Raw genomic sequence first — 18,763 nt, 5'->3', positions numbered from 1 at the left:
AAGATCTGTTTCTCCCTCTTTCTCTGTAACTTTGCCTTTCAAATAAAAAAAAAAAACCTTAAAAAAATTAAATACTTTTGGGCTAACCTGCATCCCTAAAAATGATTATGGCAAATTTTGTTGTATATATTTATTACAATAAAAACTGCAAAATCACTTATTTATAGGGTCTAATGTTTTAATGTTGGTTATTTCAATTTTTGTAAAGGACTATTAAAATTTTAAAAAGCATAACCTCAAAAAGTTGCATTTCTAATATGTATCAAGAAAAGGTTTGTCTTAAAAATACAAATTTTATGAAGCTACTCTAAATAAATAATCTAAAATACAAGAAAAGAAATCCTGGTGAACTGTATCTATATATAAAATTGCCAAAAAAATCCTGTATGCTTGGAAATCTGACTGCATGCTTACATATACAATATAAAGAACATGGGGACCATGTTGCGGCACAGTAGGTAAAGTTGCCAACATCCCATATGGGCTTGTTCAAGTCACAGTCTCTCTGTTTCTAACTGAGCTCCCTGATAATGTGCCTGGGAAAGCAGCAGACGATGGGCCAACTGCTTAGGCCCCTGTACCCACCTTGGGGATCTGAAGTCTAGTCATGGCTGCTCTGGGTGTTTGGGGAGGGAAGCTCTCTGTCTCTCCAACTCTTCCTTTCAAATGAACTAAGTAAATCTTTTTAAAGTAAGAAACCTAACCAGCAAAATGGGATGTTATATAATGACCAAAATAATTATGTAGACTGTCATACATGCAACCATAAAATTAAAGCTTGAGGTAAAGGATTTAGCAGAAGACACATGCTGGCTGCTGCTAATTAAAATTTAGAATAGTTAAGATATGAGTAGTTCAGATTTCAGTAAAACATATTCCTTTCTGTTTCACAACTATATATGAACTAGGTGTGACAATCTTGCAACTTAGGAGTTAACAGGTACAGGAAGAAAAATTCCATCTCATTTTTATCATGACTCACTCTTACATATTGGCTTTTCTTTGTTTTCTTTGTTGAGAGAAGAGGTGTGGCGCTGCAACTGGATAGCTCTGTGCTAGCCAGAATGCTGCACACATTCACAGTTGTGGTGCTATACAGATATATGAGACTAGGAAAAAACAAATTTGAATAGAAGATATAAAATTGTAAAAAACAAATTTGAATAGAAGATATAAAATTGTAAAAAACAAATTTGAATAGAAGATATAAAATTGTAATTTCACCATAAAGGTGAAATTACATCTTTTTTTTTTCAAAGATTGATTTTGTAAAACAGAATTACAGAGAGAGGGGGAGAAATGGAGAGAGTAATTTCACCTTCTGATTCACTCTTCAAATGACCACAATGGCCAGGGCTGAGCCAGGCCAAAGCCAGGTATCCCATGGGAGTTGAGGGACACAAGCACTTCAGCCATCTCCTGTTGTTTTTGTAGGTGCGTTAATATGAAGCGGGATCAAAAGTGGACCCCCAGGTCTTGAACTGGCACACACATGGGATGCTGGTGCCACAAGCAGTGGCTTTACCTACTATGCCACAATACTAGCCACTAATATTGCACTTTAAAAATGTTGCACTTAAAATATCAAAAAAAGAAAGGGAAACAATGGAGGAAAGGAAGAAAGAAAAGATTCCAAGTGGTCAGTCTTTCTCACTCTAAAATGTGTGATCATTGCTGATCTGAGCATGGATATAAAGGGAACAGGAGAGCACGCACATTGAGGAGCTCAGCCATGGGGGTGACTCTGATCAGCTAGCTAAGTGGTGTGCTCACGTGTGGGAAGGTCACTGGTATCAAGGAGGCTGTGCAAGCAACCATGGAAGGCTACTGAACTGTGTCCCGACTATTTTCTGGATATAATCTGCTGTATCAAGACACGTATGCAGATATAACAGCTGAGCATTATCCAGAGGTATCATGCCTTCTGTCCTAAGGTTGGTGACTAAATAATTGCAGCAGTCCAGGTAATTGGAGGGGGCTGGCTAAGCCAGCCTGCTACACAAGAGATTACTCATTTACTGGCATCCTAGGGGCCAAACATGTTGGTTCCTGTTGAGAGCACCTTGTTCACAAACTCTACTCCATAGTTCAACCAAAGGTCTGCTGAGATTGTCCAGGGTTAACTAGGCATGGAACAAAACATTTGACGGGTCTTCTGAATTAATTTCATTTTCTATGTACCTGTCAGTATAATGAAATTTATTTTGTAATGTATGACCTGCAAAATGCTTTTGGATCTTAGTATAGTGAAGATTTTATAGAGTAATAACAGTAAAAGATAAAGACGATTAGCATGTATTATTTTGAATTTTTTTCTCATTTTAGTACATGTGTCTTTTTAAAATTGTTATTTGGAAAACCCTGCCATATTTTATTTTGCCTCCATAGGCAGTGCCAAAGTCCTTTTTTCTCCACCCTTCCTGTGGCTTTCCTTATCAGCAGGTTTACAACAACAGAATCAACTGTTTCACTATGGGTACAGGTTCCCCTGGAAATGAATCAAGTCAGCAGAAAAAGCTTGACTAAGCCTTATTTCCTTTTTACATATGTACTTCCAAGTATTCCTGATGTTAATGCTGATTTTTTTAAAAAAAAATTTATTCATTTTTACTGGAAAGCCAGATTTAGAGAGGAGAGACACAAAGGAAGACCTTCTATCTGTTGGTTCACTTCCCAAGTGGCAGCAACAGCTGGAGCTGAGCTGTTGTGAAGCCAGGAGCCAGGATTCTTCCAGGTCATGCAGGTGCAGGTTCCAAAGGTTTGGCCGTCCTCGACTGCTTTCCCAGGCCACAAGCAGTGAGCTGGTTGGGAAGTGGAATGGCTAGGATAGAAACTGGCACCCATATGGAATCCCAGCATGTGCAAGGTGAAGATTCAGCCATTGGCTACCATGTCAGGCCCTTACGCTGATTCTTTGAGTATTTTCATGGCTAATACATAAGTACACATGAATATATATGTATGCAAATTAAAATATACAACATATACATATATTCATGGAGGGCCTCAAAAAGCTCACGGAAAATATGTATTGTGAAAACATCTCATAGATTTTAAGTTTTTCCACTCCAAAGTAAACTTCAAAAATAAAAATAATTTATTTGAAGGATAGAGAGAGACACACACAGACATTTTCCGATGGCTGGGTTGATTTCCACATTTCTACAACAGCCAGAGCTGGGCTGTGTGAGGCTAAATCCAGGAGACTAGAATACAATCTGTCAATCGCTTCTCGGCCTTTTGGCTGAGATCAAATATAGAATACAATCTGTCTCCCATTTTTGTGGCAGGGACTCAGTTACTCGAGCCATCCCCTGGGTGATGATGCATTAGTAGGAAGCTGAAAGTAGAAGTGGATCTGCAATTAAAACCCAGGCATTTGAATATGGGAACATCTGAGCCACAAGTGGCATCCTAACTGCTAAGTGAACTATCTGTTGCTAAATGTATCTTTTAATTACATTTCCCACAAACTTTATGAAGTATTTGTGTGTGTGCAGAGGCTAAACATTTTTCTTCTGAGATTAATCCCAGGTTAGACACTTACTTTGTAGCACCTGGTGCAGTAGCCTAGTGGTTGAAGTTCTTGCTTTGAATGCTCCAGGAACCCATATGAGCCCCAATTTGTGTCCCTGCAGCCCAGTTTCACATACAGCTCCCTGCTTGCAGCCTGGGAAAGCAGTAGAGGATGGCCCAAAGCCTTGGCTCTTGCACTCACATGGGAGACCTGGAAGAGGCTCCTGGCTTCAGATCAGCTTAGCTCTGGCCATTGTGGACACTTGGGGAGTGAAACAGCAGATTGAAGATCTTTGTCTCTACCCCTTTCTGTATATCTGAGTTTCTAATAAAAAAAAAATCTAAAAAAAAAAAAAAAAAAAAAAAACCCTCATGTTGTTGCCCAGTGTGATCGCTCTTTGGCCAAATCCTTTCCTTGTACACTTCAGGATCCCACATGGGTGCTGGTTAGTGTCCTGGCTTCTCTACTTCCCATCCAGCTCCCTGACTGTGGCCTGGGAAGGTAGTGGAGGATGGGTCGGAGCCTTGGGATCCTGCATCTACACAAGAGACCCAAAAGAAGCTCCTGGTTTCAGATCAGCTCAGCTCCAGCCCTTGTGGCCATTTGGAGAATGAACTAGCGGACAGATCTTCCTGTCTCTCCTCTCTGTGAATCTGCCTTTCCAATAAAAATAAATAAATCTTTGAAAGAAAAAGAGTCATGTTTTAAAGAAAGCTGGCTCATGACCAAGTTTTATAAAACTGCTCTATGATGCTAGATTTTATGCCTTTGTGTATTCCTACAATGCCATGGTGCATGTGGGTAGCAGAATGTTTAACCTGTAACTGTTGCTGGAGGACTATACTGCTGTAATATGGTCGGGGGGGAGATAGTGCAAAGAGTCGGAGGGGAGAAGAGGAGGGCAAGGGATTCCCTATACCTGCAAAACTATCATGGAAAATTATATTAAAATAAAAATAGCGAACCAATAAAACAAAGACTGCCTTAGCGGATTTATAAAGTTTCTAAGTGACAAAAAGAATTCTTACCCTGAGTTGTGACTTTTCACCAAATATATAAAGCGCTGCTTGGCGTTTGAAGAGCTGGTTTTGTAGGTACGTGCTGTTACTAAAAGAGGCAGAGTGATCCTTGCCTGCCAGCCGGGCGCCAACATCAATAAAGGATGTTGGAGAGCTGATCAAGCGGGCGCTAGAGCGAAGACTTGCCCAGACACCTTCACAAAAGCCAGAAGAATTGAATGAGATAAGCTGATAACACTGCTATGAGGGTAATAATAAACAGGGGGATACCACTGAGTAAGGAAAAAGATGCATGCCCTGGAGTTACAGTTCTACACACAACAGCAAGTGGATTAACTCCAGTAATCATGGCTCCCACTAGCCATCTGCCTTTTGCTTTAGCAACGTAAGCATTATTCTACATAGCATTTCAAAATCATGTAGTTTTACAACTATGAACTCACCCACATCAATTCTTTTATATTCTGATATAAATTTAATATTTATGGGTTAATAGAGAATAAGTAGAAACAGTGCATTGACACTAGAAATAAAACATGCAGGTAGGCGCAATAATGCACAGCTGAATTTCTCAGGGCTTCATTAAAGCAGGCACCCAGAGGCCCACCTATGTCAATAAGAAGTCTAGTTTAATAGAGACTGTAAATTTACTAATGTAAAATCTGAGCCTGCATTTAAACTAACACCCCCAGATCATGCCATTATTTGATGCAATTCTAAACAAGAAAAGGTGATTATATTATAGTGTTTCCCCCCAAAATCATAAGAAGCTATAAGTTTAGTAATAACCAATTCACTGATTCATAGCAGACTTTAGTTAAAAGGTACAATCAAAAGCAGACGAGACAAAGGCCAGTTGAAACTGCTAGAAGAGTTCACATGCTTATAAGTTGATCTTAATTATATTAATTGGAAGAATCAAACATTCCATATGCAAGTGAGATTACTGAGTATTAAACATCTGTTGATAAAGGCATGTAATAATGCCCCAATTTGACTACTGTTGCAGCACATTCAAGCAACAGGCTCCTTCATAAATGCCTATGGTATGTGTTCCAGTGATGAGGACTCTTAGGGGTACAGGGATTCCCTAAAGTGGGGTTTCTTTCTAGATCTGAAAGGCTCTTTGAGAAGCTTTAATCTTTGCCCAGTGTTGTTAAATCAAGCCATGCTTCTGGATGACCAGAATACCTGTGATAACATCACATGTGCTTCTCTCCTTATGAGCTTCTGTGGCATTGAGAGACAAGTTCCCAAGAAATGGTATTTTAGGTGATTTGTTAAGCATGCATAAATCTTTCTATATAATCCACGAGATTTTCTCAGACACTACGGCAACTATTAACTTTCTGCAAATGGGATTATAGGAAATTCAAGATGCGGATGAAAATAAAGAATATAATTTGACAAACGTTAAAAAAAATCACTTGTAACATGTAGGCGTATGAGGATGGCTTAGTGATATATCAGGACATATAATACAGTACCTTGATTACGGACTCTTCCCTTAGCTGAAGATTTGGAATTTGACTGAGTAAAACAATTATTTCTGTACCATGCACTGGCAGGTAAGATTAAAGACAGAAGAAGAAATGAAATGTATATAGATACAGCAGCAAACAGAGCAGGTTAAGAGAAGAATAAGCCATTTAATTTTTTAAAATGAGTTAACAGGGAAAGCATAAGATTTAATAAAAAGCTGCACAGTCACAAAAAAGATGAACTGCGTGCCTGTTAAATCAAATTCAGCTTCTGTTTATAAACACTATAAGCACAATGAAATGGACAGCACAGCGGAAGATGCCACTAATAAATTATGCCAAATGGAATAAGCTCTTGAAGATTGCCATTCAGTCACAAACAACTTATATGATAAAACTAAGAAATTTGGGTGATGTGTGTGTAAATGGTTGAGTACATTGGCCCTGGTATTGAAGGGCATGGATTGGCAAATGCTGTGTGTTTTATAACACACTTGTTTTAGCAGCAAAGTCATTCATCGTCCTGGGCAACAAATAAGCTCTAGCAACCATTTGGAATAACTAAGGGCAGGTTTTTGCAGTAGAGCATTAAGCATTGCCACACTATCTTTCTTTTCCCTTGGAGATTACATTTATTTTCCATAAAAAGACAATTATGAGCAGCAAATATTCATGAACCTGTGATAAACACCCAATGCCATTAATTTAGTTTATGATGACTGAAGTAATGACTTCACTTAATATTCCTATTTGCACAAAAATGATAGGCAGTCTAGAAATGATACTTTTGTAATTTGAGTAATATATATATGTAAGTATTTTGTTTTTGAACAGAAAGAAAGTTTCATGACTGTGTTAAACATTACCTGGTAATAAAAATGGTGATTAGTCTCATCTCCCCAAGTCAGTGAAGAGAAATGATACTGTTTTTATTTAGGATGGCAAACTTTGCTGGCAATATTATTAAGCAATACAAGACTACATAAAATATGGAATACAAAATATCACTGGAGGTGATTATTTCTGCTTCACTCCTTTGGAATCAGAAAAAAAAGGCAGTGATGGCTGAAGTGCTCAAAGTGTCAGAAAAGAAGGTTTGCAGAGGTGTTGGTGGATGCAGAAAAAGTGAACCCTAGACAGAACCAAGACCTGGGATAGCCTGGCCACGGTGCAAGGTCTCTTGTACGCTGACTAACTGTTCTCTCTGCCAGTTTTGAGCTTTCCTACTGGGTCCTTGGCACACCAAGATGATGACATGAAGACTGAGTGCTCCCTCAATACAGCACTCATTCTAATGCAGCACTGCCAGGAAAGATTTCTTCCATTTCTTTATTGATAAACTCTTACTTATCCTTTAAGATCCAGATATGATGTTAACTCCTTTGAAAAGTATTACTGAAATGCAGGGAATTCTGTTTGAACTCTGATTGCAACACATTGTGATGTGTGCTTGCAAAGGTAGGAGACCTATTCTTGTCTTCATTTTGAGAGATTAGTATATAGGCACTTAGAGCATTTTTTTTTGAAAGTGGGTAATGCCATTGTGATATTGATGTGGAAACAATAGCATTTGTTGATTATTTTTATTTTATGAAAGAATGCTTGGTAAAAGTTCTCTCTACTGTATCTTCAACTCAATTATTTGTACTCAAAGAACAAAAGAGGGAAATTAAACTTAAAGAATTAGGCATTCCCAGATAGAAGCTCATGAAAGATTTCCAAGCACAATACTCTGCCAGAGATCTACAATGATCAAATGATCTATCTGTACTAGTATAGGGCCAGCAAAGGACTACGGACATTGTAATTCAATGTGGAAATCATTTAACCAAAGGAATTAATTATTGCAGGAGTGTTGGGGAGTTGAGTTAAGATTTCCTGAGTGTGCCTTGGACATTCTGAGGAGTGAACAAAGCAAAGGTTTGGTATTTTTTCAAATAGCAGGATCCCATTTTGTGGCTTGTGAAATCATTTCAATAGACTAAATCAGTACTTTAAAAAAAAGTTACATGGCAGTGCGTATGTGACAAAGATGAATATTGCTTCACAAAACTCCTGTTTTAGTATCTACACATTTTACTTTGTGGGTGCTGTTTCCTGAATCGTGATATAAAGAGAATGTGTGTATAAATGCATATTAAATGTATTTCTTCTTATGAATCATGATAAAAAAACTGGCTTTAGGCTAGAGCATATACCTTCTGCTCTCTTGCTTTATGTCAATTCAGCTCAATGTCATTTCCATGCAGAAGTAGATTTCTTTTTATTACCTTTTTCAGCAGAGTATTAAGCACCAGCAAAGGAAACAATTACCACAATAAGGGAAACCGACATTTTTTCAACTCCTATTATGAACTGTTGATTATCAAGAAAAGTGTTTTACATATATTACTTATTGTTTGTAACTTCCTTAAAGCTAAGTACTATTTATTTAATCTCCATTTGATAGGTAGGACATTGAGAATTAAGAGGTTTTCTAATTTGTTTAATATTGTACAATAATTAGAGAGCTATGATTGTCATTAGAATGTTATCAAAATAAACTTGATGTTTTGTGACCCGAACACCCATGTGATCCTGGATCTGCCTACTAAAGACTGGCTGAGGGGACTGCTTCTGTGAAGAAATGATGCTGTTTTTTCCCCCCAAGGAAATGCTATTGCTCAGACATGAGTGTTTCCTAAGAACCAGTGTTACTGCCTTTGCTCTGTTCAGACCAAACAGGAGGAAAAGAGATGCCTAGGCTGGGTGTGGAGATGCGGTGCCTTAATTGTGAGTGTGACTGTCTAGCCTAGGACATGAGACACGAGATATATTTAGTAAAGGTTATACTAAAAGTCCCAGTTACATTGCTATTTGTTGTATGACCTTGACAAAGTCACCTATTCTCTCTGTGCCTCTTAAAATATTCACTCTAGAGGTTATTTCAAGGCTAAAATAATGCTTGTAGAAGAACTTAAATGGCTAGGAAAAAGTAAAGGATGAAAGCTTTAAAGCCACCTCCATAGGCAGGTGACTGGTCTAGTGACTTAGTTGTCTGTGCCCCATATCAAAGTGGCTTGGTCCCTTGGCTCCTACTCCTGATTCTGTTTTTTTTTTTTTTTTTTTTTTTCCGGTCAATGCAGACCCGGGGTAGGGGACAGCAATGATGGCCTAAGTTACTGAGTTCCTGTCAGTAATGTGGGAAACCTGGATGTGTTTTCTGCTTCAGTCTTACCTATCCATTGTGGTCATTCTTGGGAGTGTGAACCAGTGGATTGAGTGAAATCTCTCTTCCTGTCCCAACAAAACAAAACACCCAAGAAAACAAAAACAAAACAGAAAAAAATGGCTTCCATGTGGCCACTTCTCAAAGTTACCCAGATTTTGGTATTTAGGAAGGCGGCAATTCTGATTTTCTCATAGCATTTTCATGCACAAATTAATTTATATAGGTTTTATGTATATGAGCTCTCCACTTGGGGCTCAAAAATTATTTTACTTTTAAAAGAAAAACAGTGTTATCTGCTCACACTTTCATGCCTTTTGAAGGTGGTGGTTTTCTTAAGAAGCATGCCTTGGCTACCTCAGGAATTCTCTAACATCCAAGTTCAATGTAAAGCAATTACCTTGACTGATAAAAGGTGAAGGTCATCTCAACCTTTGGTAATCAGAACAGGAAAGGCCCATAATAGAAATAATATAAGAAACCTGGGAACTAAGACTGTTACACAATGATAGCAATGGAAAAACAGCAAAAATAGAAAAGACACAGAAGGTTAAGAGGAAGAATTACTAAGAGATAGGAGGCTTCTTATACAAGGTAAATAAGAAAGTTTGAGAGGTGGTATGTAGCTCTCTGCAAGAATGAGGAGATCTTGTATTTACCCTAAGCACAAGGAAATGAGCTACTCACAGGGCACAAAAGTGTATATAACTCGTCTTGCCCTGGCCAATTTGCACGTGTCTGCCAATCATGCTCATATAACAGAATTTTCTGAGGTTTCCCAAAGTAGCTTGCCTTGGTCCATTCCTGCTACTATGTGTGAAGAGAAATGACACTTTTAGAAGAGATACAGATAGGAATGGGTAGCTTAAGGAATCAGAGGGCATTAAAGGTGTCAGGGCATTAAAGGTGTCAGTATTTCTCCTGCAAATTACTGGCCAAGAACTTGAGAATCTGAAAGACTTTGTAAGAAATAGCATGAAAGAAGAGTTTTGTTTATCCCAGCTTAAGCTGACACAATGGCAGACACCTTGTTAGAAGCAAAAATCTGTCATAAGCAAACATGGTAAGTTTATGGTGATTTTCAATAGAAAATATTTGAGAAAAGATTCAGAAATAATAAGTACAGTTTCAGAATACACTGACATAGAATTAATCTGAAGAAGTAAACATGGTCTTCCAGGTACCTCTGAGATTGGTAAAGAACTGAGATGTGGAGAGTTTATATGATGTTAATTTCAATATGCGCTAACCCAGTGAAGAGTCACCCCACAGCTGATGTACTCCTAGGCTGTATAATTACTTTTGAGTGCTGGGCTTAATTCTGTGGTGAGTCCACAGTTTGATACCAATGGTGAGTGGAATACAAATATCTGAAGTGGGGGATAAACAGGAAAAGGGACAATTTTTAGACTTCAGAGGGCAAAATGGGCAAGTTACATAGCAATAGATTTTTAGATCAATATGAAAAAAAAGAAATTTCTAACGAATACAGTTGCGTATACGTGTAAGGGCTAGTTCAGGGAAGAAATACATTTCCTATTACTGATGATGTTTTAAGCAAAAGCAGATCACCTACTCGGCATGTATCCCCAGGGCTTCAGCATTACATGAGTCTGTAAGAGCCTAAAGAATCTAGGATTCCACTGTGAAGTGGTGGGCTTTTGCCATAAGGTACCTTTCTAGAATTGCCTCTGCAGAGAAGAATCTCACATCAAGTTCCAGAGACCAACAGGTAGCAACTATTGGAGCCTAAAAGAGCAAACACACCTTGCCTTTCTCTATTTCCTCATGCCAGCAGCAACAGTGAGGGAAAAAGAAACTGGAGTAACTTGGTTGTCCTCCAAACTAGTATTTCAAAGATCCTGAGCAAAAAGATAGGCTCTAGAGTCACTGGCTTGGGCTGGATGCCACTGGGTCTTCTGTGTTTACTACTGTCTGTACATTTGTACCCTGCAAACCTGCAGTAACAGGAAATACTCCCAGGGCTGATTCATCATTTAGTCATGCTCCCCTCACCTCCTGCTGCTCCCAAACTCATCAATATGTAAGACATCAACAGTATTACACTTCTTACTCTATAAGGCTAAACTCATCCAAAATCATACTTGAAATAGATTTGACCATTAATTTATAGAAAGGTAATTAAGAACAATTTGAATCAAAAAAGAACAATTATTTGAATCTTAATTAGTTGATTTAAAATACCCACTTATCTAGAAAAGTGATTTATTGCTTTTTATCTGTACCAGTGCTCAGTTATAAAATTGATCTTACTAACCTCCTCGAGCAAAGCTATTGGATGGGTTTACATCCAAATGTCCTGGCACTACCTGCTTAAGCACAGTGGACATTCTTGAAGTCCTCCTTTCAGTCCCTAAAGTCAACCAAAAAGAAGAACAAAAATCATGTTGTTCGGGTTAACATTACTCAAATGACAAAAAGTTATCTTCACGTGTAGCATGTCTAATTGCTGCCAAACTCCATAGTTTTGAAGCACTCAAAGCTTTATTAAGAGATAATAAGGCAATGTTATTACTGCACCAGAGATAACACACATTTACAAGATTATAGAGCGTTAGGTTTGGCAAGTGCAATCAGAGAATTTAATGATAAATGAAGCAAGGCATGCATGGTGTTACTTTACAAGAAAAGCCACTTTCTGCTTATGTTGAGCTAATTCAAGTAGCTGATTAAGCCAAAGAGATCAACTTCTCAAGTCACATGCTCCTGCGTCTAACACATTAGGGTTACCTCTACATGAACCCTCTGGGGGTTCCATCACATGATAACTGAAACAGAATATTAGTACAAGTCTTAATGGCTTTATTCAAACCTCATGAGAACAAACTACACTGAAATCATAAAAGACTACAGGTATTTTCAGAATTTCTAGCAAACATCATTCTGAGAATATTTATTTAACAAACATGTTCAACTTGTATATTCAACTAGGTAATATTTTACAGTGTAAATAAAATAGATTCTGGGGGAAAAACAATGAATGACTATTCAACACCTCCTTTCTTTTAGTGTATTAAAAATCAAATAATCGAATATCTACATTTGTTTAATGTTTACTAGATATTAATTGTGGCACCCTGATTTTCAAGTAAAGTGAGCTTAAGTTATAGCTCTACAGGATAAAACTTCTACTGGGTAAATAGCTAGACATATTAAGCATAGTTCTGATCTTTTACAGTAACTGTTAAGAGGGAAATCTTACCTGGAGACAGAGCAAGTGCTGCCCTGACAGTAAGGGTATTGTTGCCTCGGAGTTTCTGATGGACAGAAACTGCATTCAGCAAGGCTTGCAAGTACTTTTCCTGTTCTATACTACTGGAAGATTCTAAAGAGGTAGGAGCTATAAAAGAAAAACATTGAATAAAACAAAATAAATTTTAATGGAACATATACATGTGTGTATACTTATATATGTTTATTCTTTGTTCAGTCTTTAAGTTACCACACCCAAATAGAAACCAGCCCCAGTTGAAGTCTCAGTCGATTAAATGGTTAATCCTTCTATGATTTAGTTTCACCATACCTGCCTCTCTATTGCCTCATCATCATCATCATCATCATCCCAGAAAGAGCTCAAAAACAAGCACAGTGCTCTCCTTCCAAGCATAGATGTAGCTTTCATTATCCAAGGAACTCAAAGCAAAAACTCCTTAAGCAGTAATTCCTACTTGATGATCCCCCCCAATATTGTTCCATGCTACTGTTTCGGTATACAGATGGAGGCGGTTTCCCTGGCATCCCAGAATGGGCAGGGGTGAGGCTTCTCACTATCAGTAGTTTTATTCCAGTTTTGTCACATAGCCTAAACAGGGGCATGAGCTTGTGGGATTCCTTAGGGGAAGACTAGAGGAGAATGGCAAGAACTATGGCTAGATTTCTTGGTCCTTCTCAAAGAAGGCAAAACATATGCACAGATGGAACCAAGTGTAACAGCAAGTCTGGGTTGGAGGGAATAAGTGTATACAGCAAAGCAGAAACCATCGAAACTTTCCCAGGTCCTTTAAAGAGGCATTGGGGTTGATTCACCAGAAGGGCAATAGATCTTAATTTTTCTTACAACCTAAACAGGAAATATTTTAAACTATTTTTCATTAATTTTATGATGCCATTAAATTTCATAAACCCTAACACATCATCAGTTATAGCAGGCACCATTATTTTATACTCTGAGTATAAAATCCATTTTTAACACATGACACTATCTTTACTGATCACATCAATTATAAGAGATCCTGACTTCAATACTGTAATGTGAACAAATGTGCAAGCTCGAAGGTAAGAAAGATAGCAAATTTATATTAAAAAAATCAAGAATGGAAATATATTTCAACTTTTCCCAACTACAAGCTCAGGGGTATGTTCATGAATGCTCTGTAAACGTTCGTTACTCTCTATAATTTACATGTGATCATGAACTCCTATACACAAAACATGCTTCAGAGGACTCCTCTAGGCAGAAACCATTAAAAATCAACTTTCTTCCTTAACAACAACGTTGCCTCCACACCAAGTGGAACAATATGGCATCAGGTATGTTGCTTTTAGCGAACTGAATGAGATCCAGGCCTACTGTGGGGAAGGAAGGGGATGAGAACAGAGATCTCAGAAGCACAGGTTGAGTGTACCTGTGGAACTACAGGCTGCTTGAATTTACTTCATTACCAAGGTGAAAAAAATGCAACCATTCCCTACTTGGATTTGGTATCTTAGTCGTACACTGTGTAATATTATGGAACATCTATTATGAGCAAAAAGCCATGACAAAGGTCAGCAAAATACAGCTTCCGACCTCATGACCTCAGACTTGGTACTCATAAGAGACAATAGCAAATACTCTCCTAGCCTCCTAAAAATGTCTTTTCTTGAGAGTTGCTAAAGCAGCATTTTGGTTCTCTGGTTGCTGGGATGGGGTGGAGGCTGTGAGATGAGGGGGAGATTTGAAGGAATGGGACAGGATATATTACATGGGTCAGAACTCCTGGTTGCCTCTGAAGCTGTCAAATACATATGGATCCTTTCCAGAAAAAAGGAGAAGAAACAGTTAATGTATCATTATACCATTAACATATAGTATATAATCTATTAGTTTAATTTACTTCCCATCTAGATAGATACACTAGTGTCCTGGAAAACAGCCAAAACAAAAGACTGTATTACATTAATTTTTAAAATTAAAACCCAAATGTAGATTGAACTTTAAGATGTCAAATTCAAAGTGGAGCTCCACACTGCCACATAGATAGAGTTCTTGTGTAAGTTGTATATGTTGGTGAAGAGCACAACTAGTGTTCCCAGATTTTAACTTCTTTTAGGAAACCTCTTAAGTGAAAATGCCATCATTGTAGAGATGCTTACCAGCCTGAGGGGAGTTCTGGGATTTGAAAAGACCAACAACTCCCTTTCCATGGAATCCTCCAGCTCGGAGGAGCAGAGTACCACTTCTTGAGTTCTTCCAGCATACAACAGGCAGGCGATTGTGTCGATAGCAGCGGGCTACTCTTGGTAAACTACTGTCCTGTACAGCTTGAGGTACAACTAGAAGGCCAGGATAGCTTTGGAGACAAGGATATGAGAGAGGAACAGGGTCGGGGAGAGAATATAAAAATATGAATATCACAGAATTAGTAATTTTCTGACTTGTATTGGTTGAGGGGTAAGACATATGACCATATTTCAAACACAGGATTTCTTTTCAACACTTCAATTCTTCAGGGGTTGAGAAGAAAAGGCCTAGATGGCAAAGTTAGTGTAGTTATCCATGGACCTACAGCTATTTTGAAATGACTCCTTTTCAGTAATTATGCAGATTTCTGCTAAATAACCTAAGTGTAGAAACTGTACATATTATGTAAAAGATTGCCAAGATGAATATTTTCCTTGCATTACACACAACTTTTTCCTACCCTAAACTAAGACCAGTGAATTAATGTAAACTTTATAAGAATGACAAGTTAACTTGTCAAACAACTCAGATCACTGAAATGACACCAACATCAGACCATCAGAGACAGCCAAAAGATTAAAAGTGAAACCCAAAGGATGCTTGGGATAAGAAAATGTGCACATGCCAAAATCAGCTTAAATATTTTAACACTACATGTTGATTTGAAAAAATTAGTTAAGAAAGTTATGGGATACAACACTAGCAAAAATAAAAACCAAGAATACCTTAGCTTAAATATTTTACTAGCACTGTTTGATTTAAAAAAAAGATTAATTAAGAAGTGTAGGATATGATGCTGGCATAAATAAAAACCAAGAACACTTTCTTTCATAAATTAATGAGTACAAGCACATAGATAGATCCCAGGGTCACATCTTTAGTTTTCAGAAGTATTATGTTTAGGGGCCAGTGCTGTGGTGCAGCCGGTTAAGCTGCCCACCTGCAGTGTGTGCATCTGTATGGGCACCAATTGGAGACCCTATTGCATTACTTCCAATCCACTTCCCTGCTTATGTGTCTGGGAAATCAGCTGAAGATGGCCCAAGTGCTTGTGCCCCTACATCCATGTGGTGACCTGCAAGAAAACTCTTGCCTCCTGGCTTTGGCGTGGCCAAGTCCCAGCTGTTTGGGACATCTGGAGAGTGAACCAATAAATGGAAGGCTTTTCTCTGTTACTCTTTCAAATAAATAAAATAAATTGAAAAAAAGAGAAATATTACACTGAAGAGATTTTATATTTTTAAGTCCTAATAACTAATCTCAGCTTTTTTCTTTGGTGATTAAAAAACTGTGGTAAAATATACTCAACATAAAATTTATCAGGTTATCTTTTTTGTTAAAGATTTATTCATTTTATTACAGCCAGATACACACAGAGAAGAGACAGAGAGGAAGATCTTCCGTCCGATGATTCACTCCCCAAGTGAGCCGCAACAGGCCGATGCGTGCCGATCCGAAGCCGGGAACCTGGAACCTCTTCTGGGTCTCCCACACGGGTGCAGTGTCCCAATGCATTGGGCCGTCCTCGACTGCTTTCCCTGGCCACAAGCAGGGAGCTGGATGGGAAGTGGGGCTGCTGGGATTAGAACCGGCGCTCATATGGGATCCCGGGGCTTTCAAGGCGAGGACCTTAGCTGCTAGGTCACGCCGCCGGGCCCTATCAGGTTATCTTTTTTAAGTATACAAGTCAGTGGCATCACATACATTCACTAAGTAGTACAACTATCACCACCATCCTTCCAGTCCCTTATCTCAATGTAAGTTAGTGCTAAGAGGAAGGAGGGGAATACAATTTAAGGTCAAGCAAATCATAATCTTCAGCTACTTTGGTGAATGCCAAATTAACATTCTGCATTTACTCAATGGTACTTTGGAAGCATTCTAAAAGCCTAGAGTACTGGTGCTCTAGAAAGTTGTAGCGTGTGGTGTTCTCCTAGCATGAATTTATCAAATGACCATGCTGTTGACACATCTCTCACAAAGACTGGAAAAACAGTCTCATTAGCAAGACTTCTGATTTTCAATTCCACTTTAATATCTGTTTTCTTCTATTCTTAGATACAACGATAGTGTGTATTAAACATGGGATAATATCTCCTGGCTCCAGGAGCCACTTCATGAACCAACCTACTCCTTCACTTCCACCCCCAGTAGGGGGCTGTGACCTTAGTACAACAGACACAGGATCTGAGGCTCTGCTGCTCCCAGGCCCAGACTTCAAGGACAGTGGGATGGTCCTGTGCTGGGGCAGGAAGTGCTGGGCTTGCAGAGCCAGGCATAGTTAATAATGGAAAGCACCCAGATAAACCTCACAACGTAGTGTGAGTTTCAGAAGCTGCTGTGCAAACTCTCTAGTCAAGAATAATTCCCATGTAAAGGTTCAAAACATAAACTAACACAAAATGAACTCCATGTCACCACTAACAATGTGAAGAAACAAACCCTCAGCAGCAGCCAAGATTCCAAGTCTTCTCCTAAACACTATGAACAAGTCCTCTACAGATTACCTCCAATGTGACTGTGTCAAGGAGTTTTATCCATTTAAAAATTCTAGATAAAAGAAGTTAATAGAATTTATTATTTTTGGGGGTGGGTGGGAAACTGGGTGGGGCTTCTTCCTCAGATACATGAAGGAAACAATATGGAAATAATGGTCTTACCCACTTTCCTATAGCCCTTGAGCCTTTTTACCCTAATTAACTATGTTAAGATTGTCAAAAATATAATAAAAAATGAAAAAAAAGAATTTATTATTTTTTGCTTGGTTTCTTTTGCTCAACATTATGTCTGTGAGATTCACCAATGTGATCATGTTTAGCTTGCTTGCTTTTATTATAGTGTAGTATTCTACTATGTAGTCTACTATCATTTCCTTTTCTTCTGTTGTTGATTTTAGGTAGTTCCTAGCATTTTACGTAAGGACAATGTTGTCAGGACAGGCATTTGGCTTAGTGTTTAAGGGGTGGGATTCCCACATCTCATACTGCAGTGCCTAGGTTTGAGTTCTGGCTATGCTCCAGATTCCAGCTTCTCACTGTCAGGTACTTACTATAAGAGGCAACAGGTGACAGCTCACATACTTATGTCCCTGCCACCCACATGGGAGACAAACTGAGTTCCTGGATCCTGATTTTGGCCTGGCCCAGCATTGGCTCTGACATCTGGAGAGTGAACCAGCAAGTGAGTATCTCTTTCAAATAAAGCAAAAATAGAAATCATAAACTATATTTTGTATTATATGAAAGGTTTTTCTGTAGATAATGACTTTATTACACTTAAAATTATTTTAATGTGGTAGGTAAATTATGATTTTTAAAAAAGATTTATTTATTTTTTTTATTGGAAAGGCAGATATACAGAGAGGAGGAGAGATAGAGAGGAAGATATTCCATCTGATGGTTCACTCCCCAAGTGGCTGCAATGGCTAGAGCTCAGCCAATCCAAAGCCAGGAGCCAGGAGCGCTTCCAGGTCTCCCACGCGGGTGCAGGATCCCAAGGATTTGGGACGTGCTTGACTGCTTTCCAGGCCACAAGCAGGGAGCTGGATGGGAACCAGTGCCCATATGGGATCCCGGTGCATGCAAGGCGAGGACTTTAACCACTATGCTACCGTGCTGGGCCCAAATTATTATTAATTTTCAAATGAGAAGTGTTCTGTATTTCCTATAATAAAGTTTACTGAATCCTACTGAATGAATTTCTGGCATCCTTCTTTGTCACTAGTAATTTTTTTTTTGGTCTGGACTTACTCATGATACTCCATTTCTTTTTTATATAAAAAAAAATTTATTTTATGATACAGTTCAAAAAGCTCTGGAATTTTTCCCTCTCTCCCTCCCTAGATCCTTTCCCCAGCTGATATATCCTGCATTTTAGTATAACAGCATAGTCCTTCATACGCAGTCATAAGTCTATCATCATGTTAGTGAAGTGTATCTTGACATTGTAGGTATGGAGAATCTTTGTATACTACATAATTAATAGGGGATCCACATCCAGGATTTATAAAGAGCTTCAGAAACTCAATGATAGAGAAACAACCCTATAAAGAAATGGGTGAAGTAAATGAACATT

At 38.4% G+C, this 18,763-nt stretch overlaps 1 protein-coding gene across 2 annotated transcripts in view; it reads right to left on the bottom strand.

Moving 5' to 3' along the window:
- SBF2 (SET binding factor 2) overlaps nt 1–18,763 on the bottom strand; it is a 416,533-nt gene that overhangs the window by 42,563 nt on the left and 355,207 nt on the right. Inside the window, exons 27-30 of one of the 2 annotated variants that reach the window (XM_036494152.2) lie at nt 14,602–14,798; nt 12,449–12,586; nt 11,504–11,599; nt 4,546–4,730 (exon numbers count right to left, since the gene is read on the bottom strand). In XM_036494152.2, coding sequence (XP_036350045.2) covers nt 4,546–4,730; nt 11,504–11,599; nt 12,449–12,586; nt 14,602–14,798 — 616 coding nt within the window. The remainder of the gene's footprint in view (nt 1–4,545; nt 4,731–11,503; nt 11,600–12,448; nt 12,587–14,601; nt 14,799–18,763) is intronic. The other variant, XM_004593793.3, reaches the window with a different exon arrangement.

This window comes from Ochotona princeps, chromosome 4 (genome assembly GCF_030435755.1).
Source record: "Ochotona princeps isolate mOchPri1 chromosome 4, mOchPri1.hap1, whole genome shotgun sequence".
Lineage (NCBI taxonomy): Eukaryota > Metazoa > Chordata > Mammalia > Lagomorpha > Ochotonidae > Ochotona > Ochotona princeps.
The sequence above is the reverse complement of the archived record's forward strand: the minus strand, read 5'-3'. Positions and strand labels throughout refer to the sequence as shown.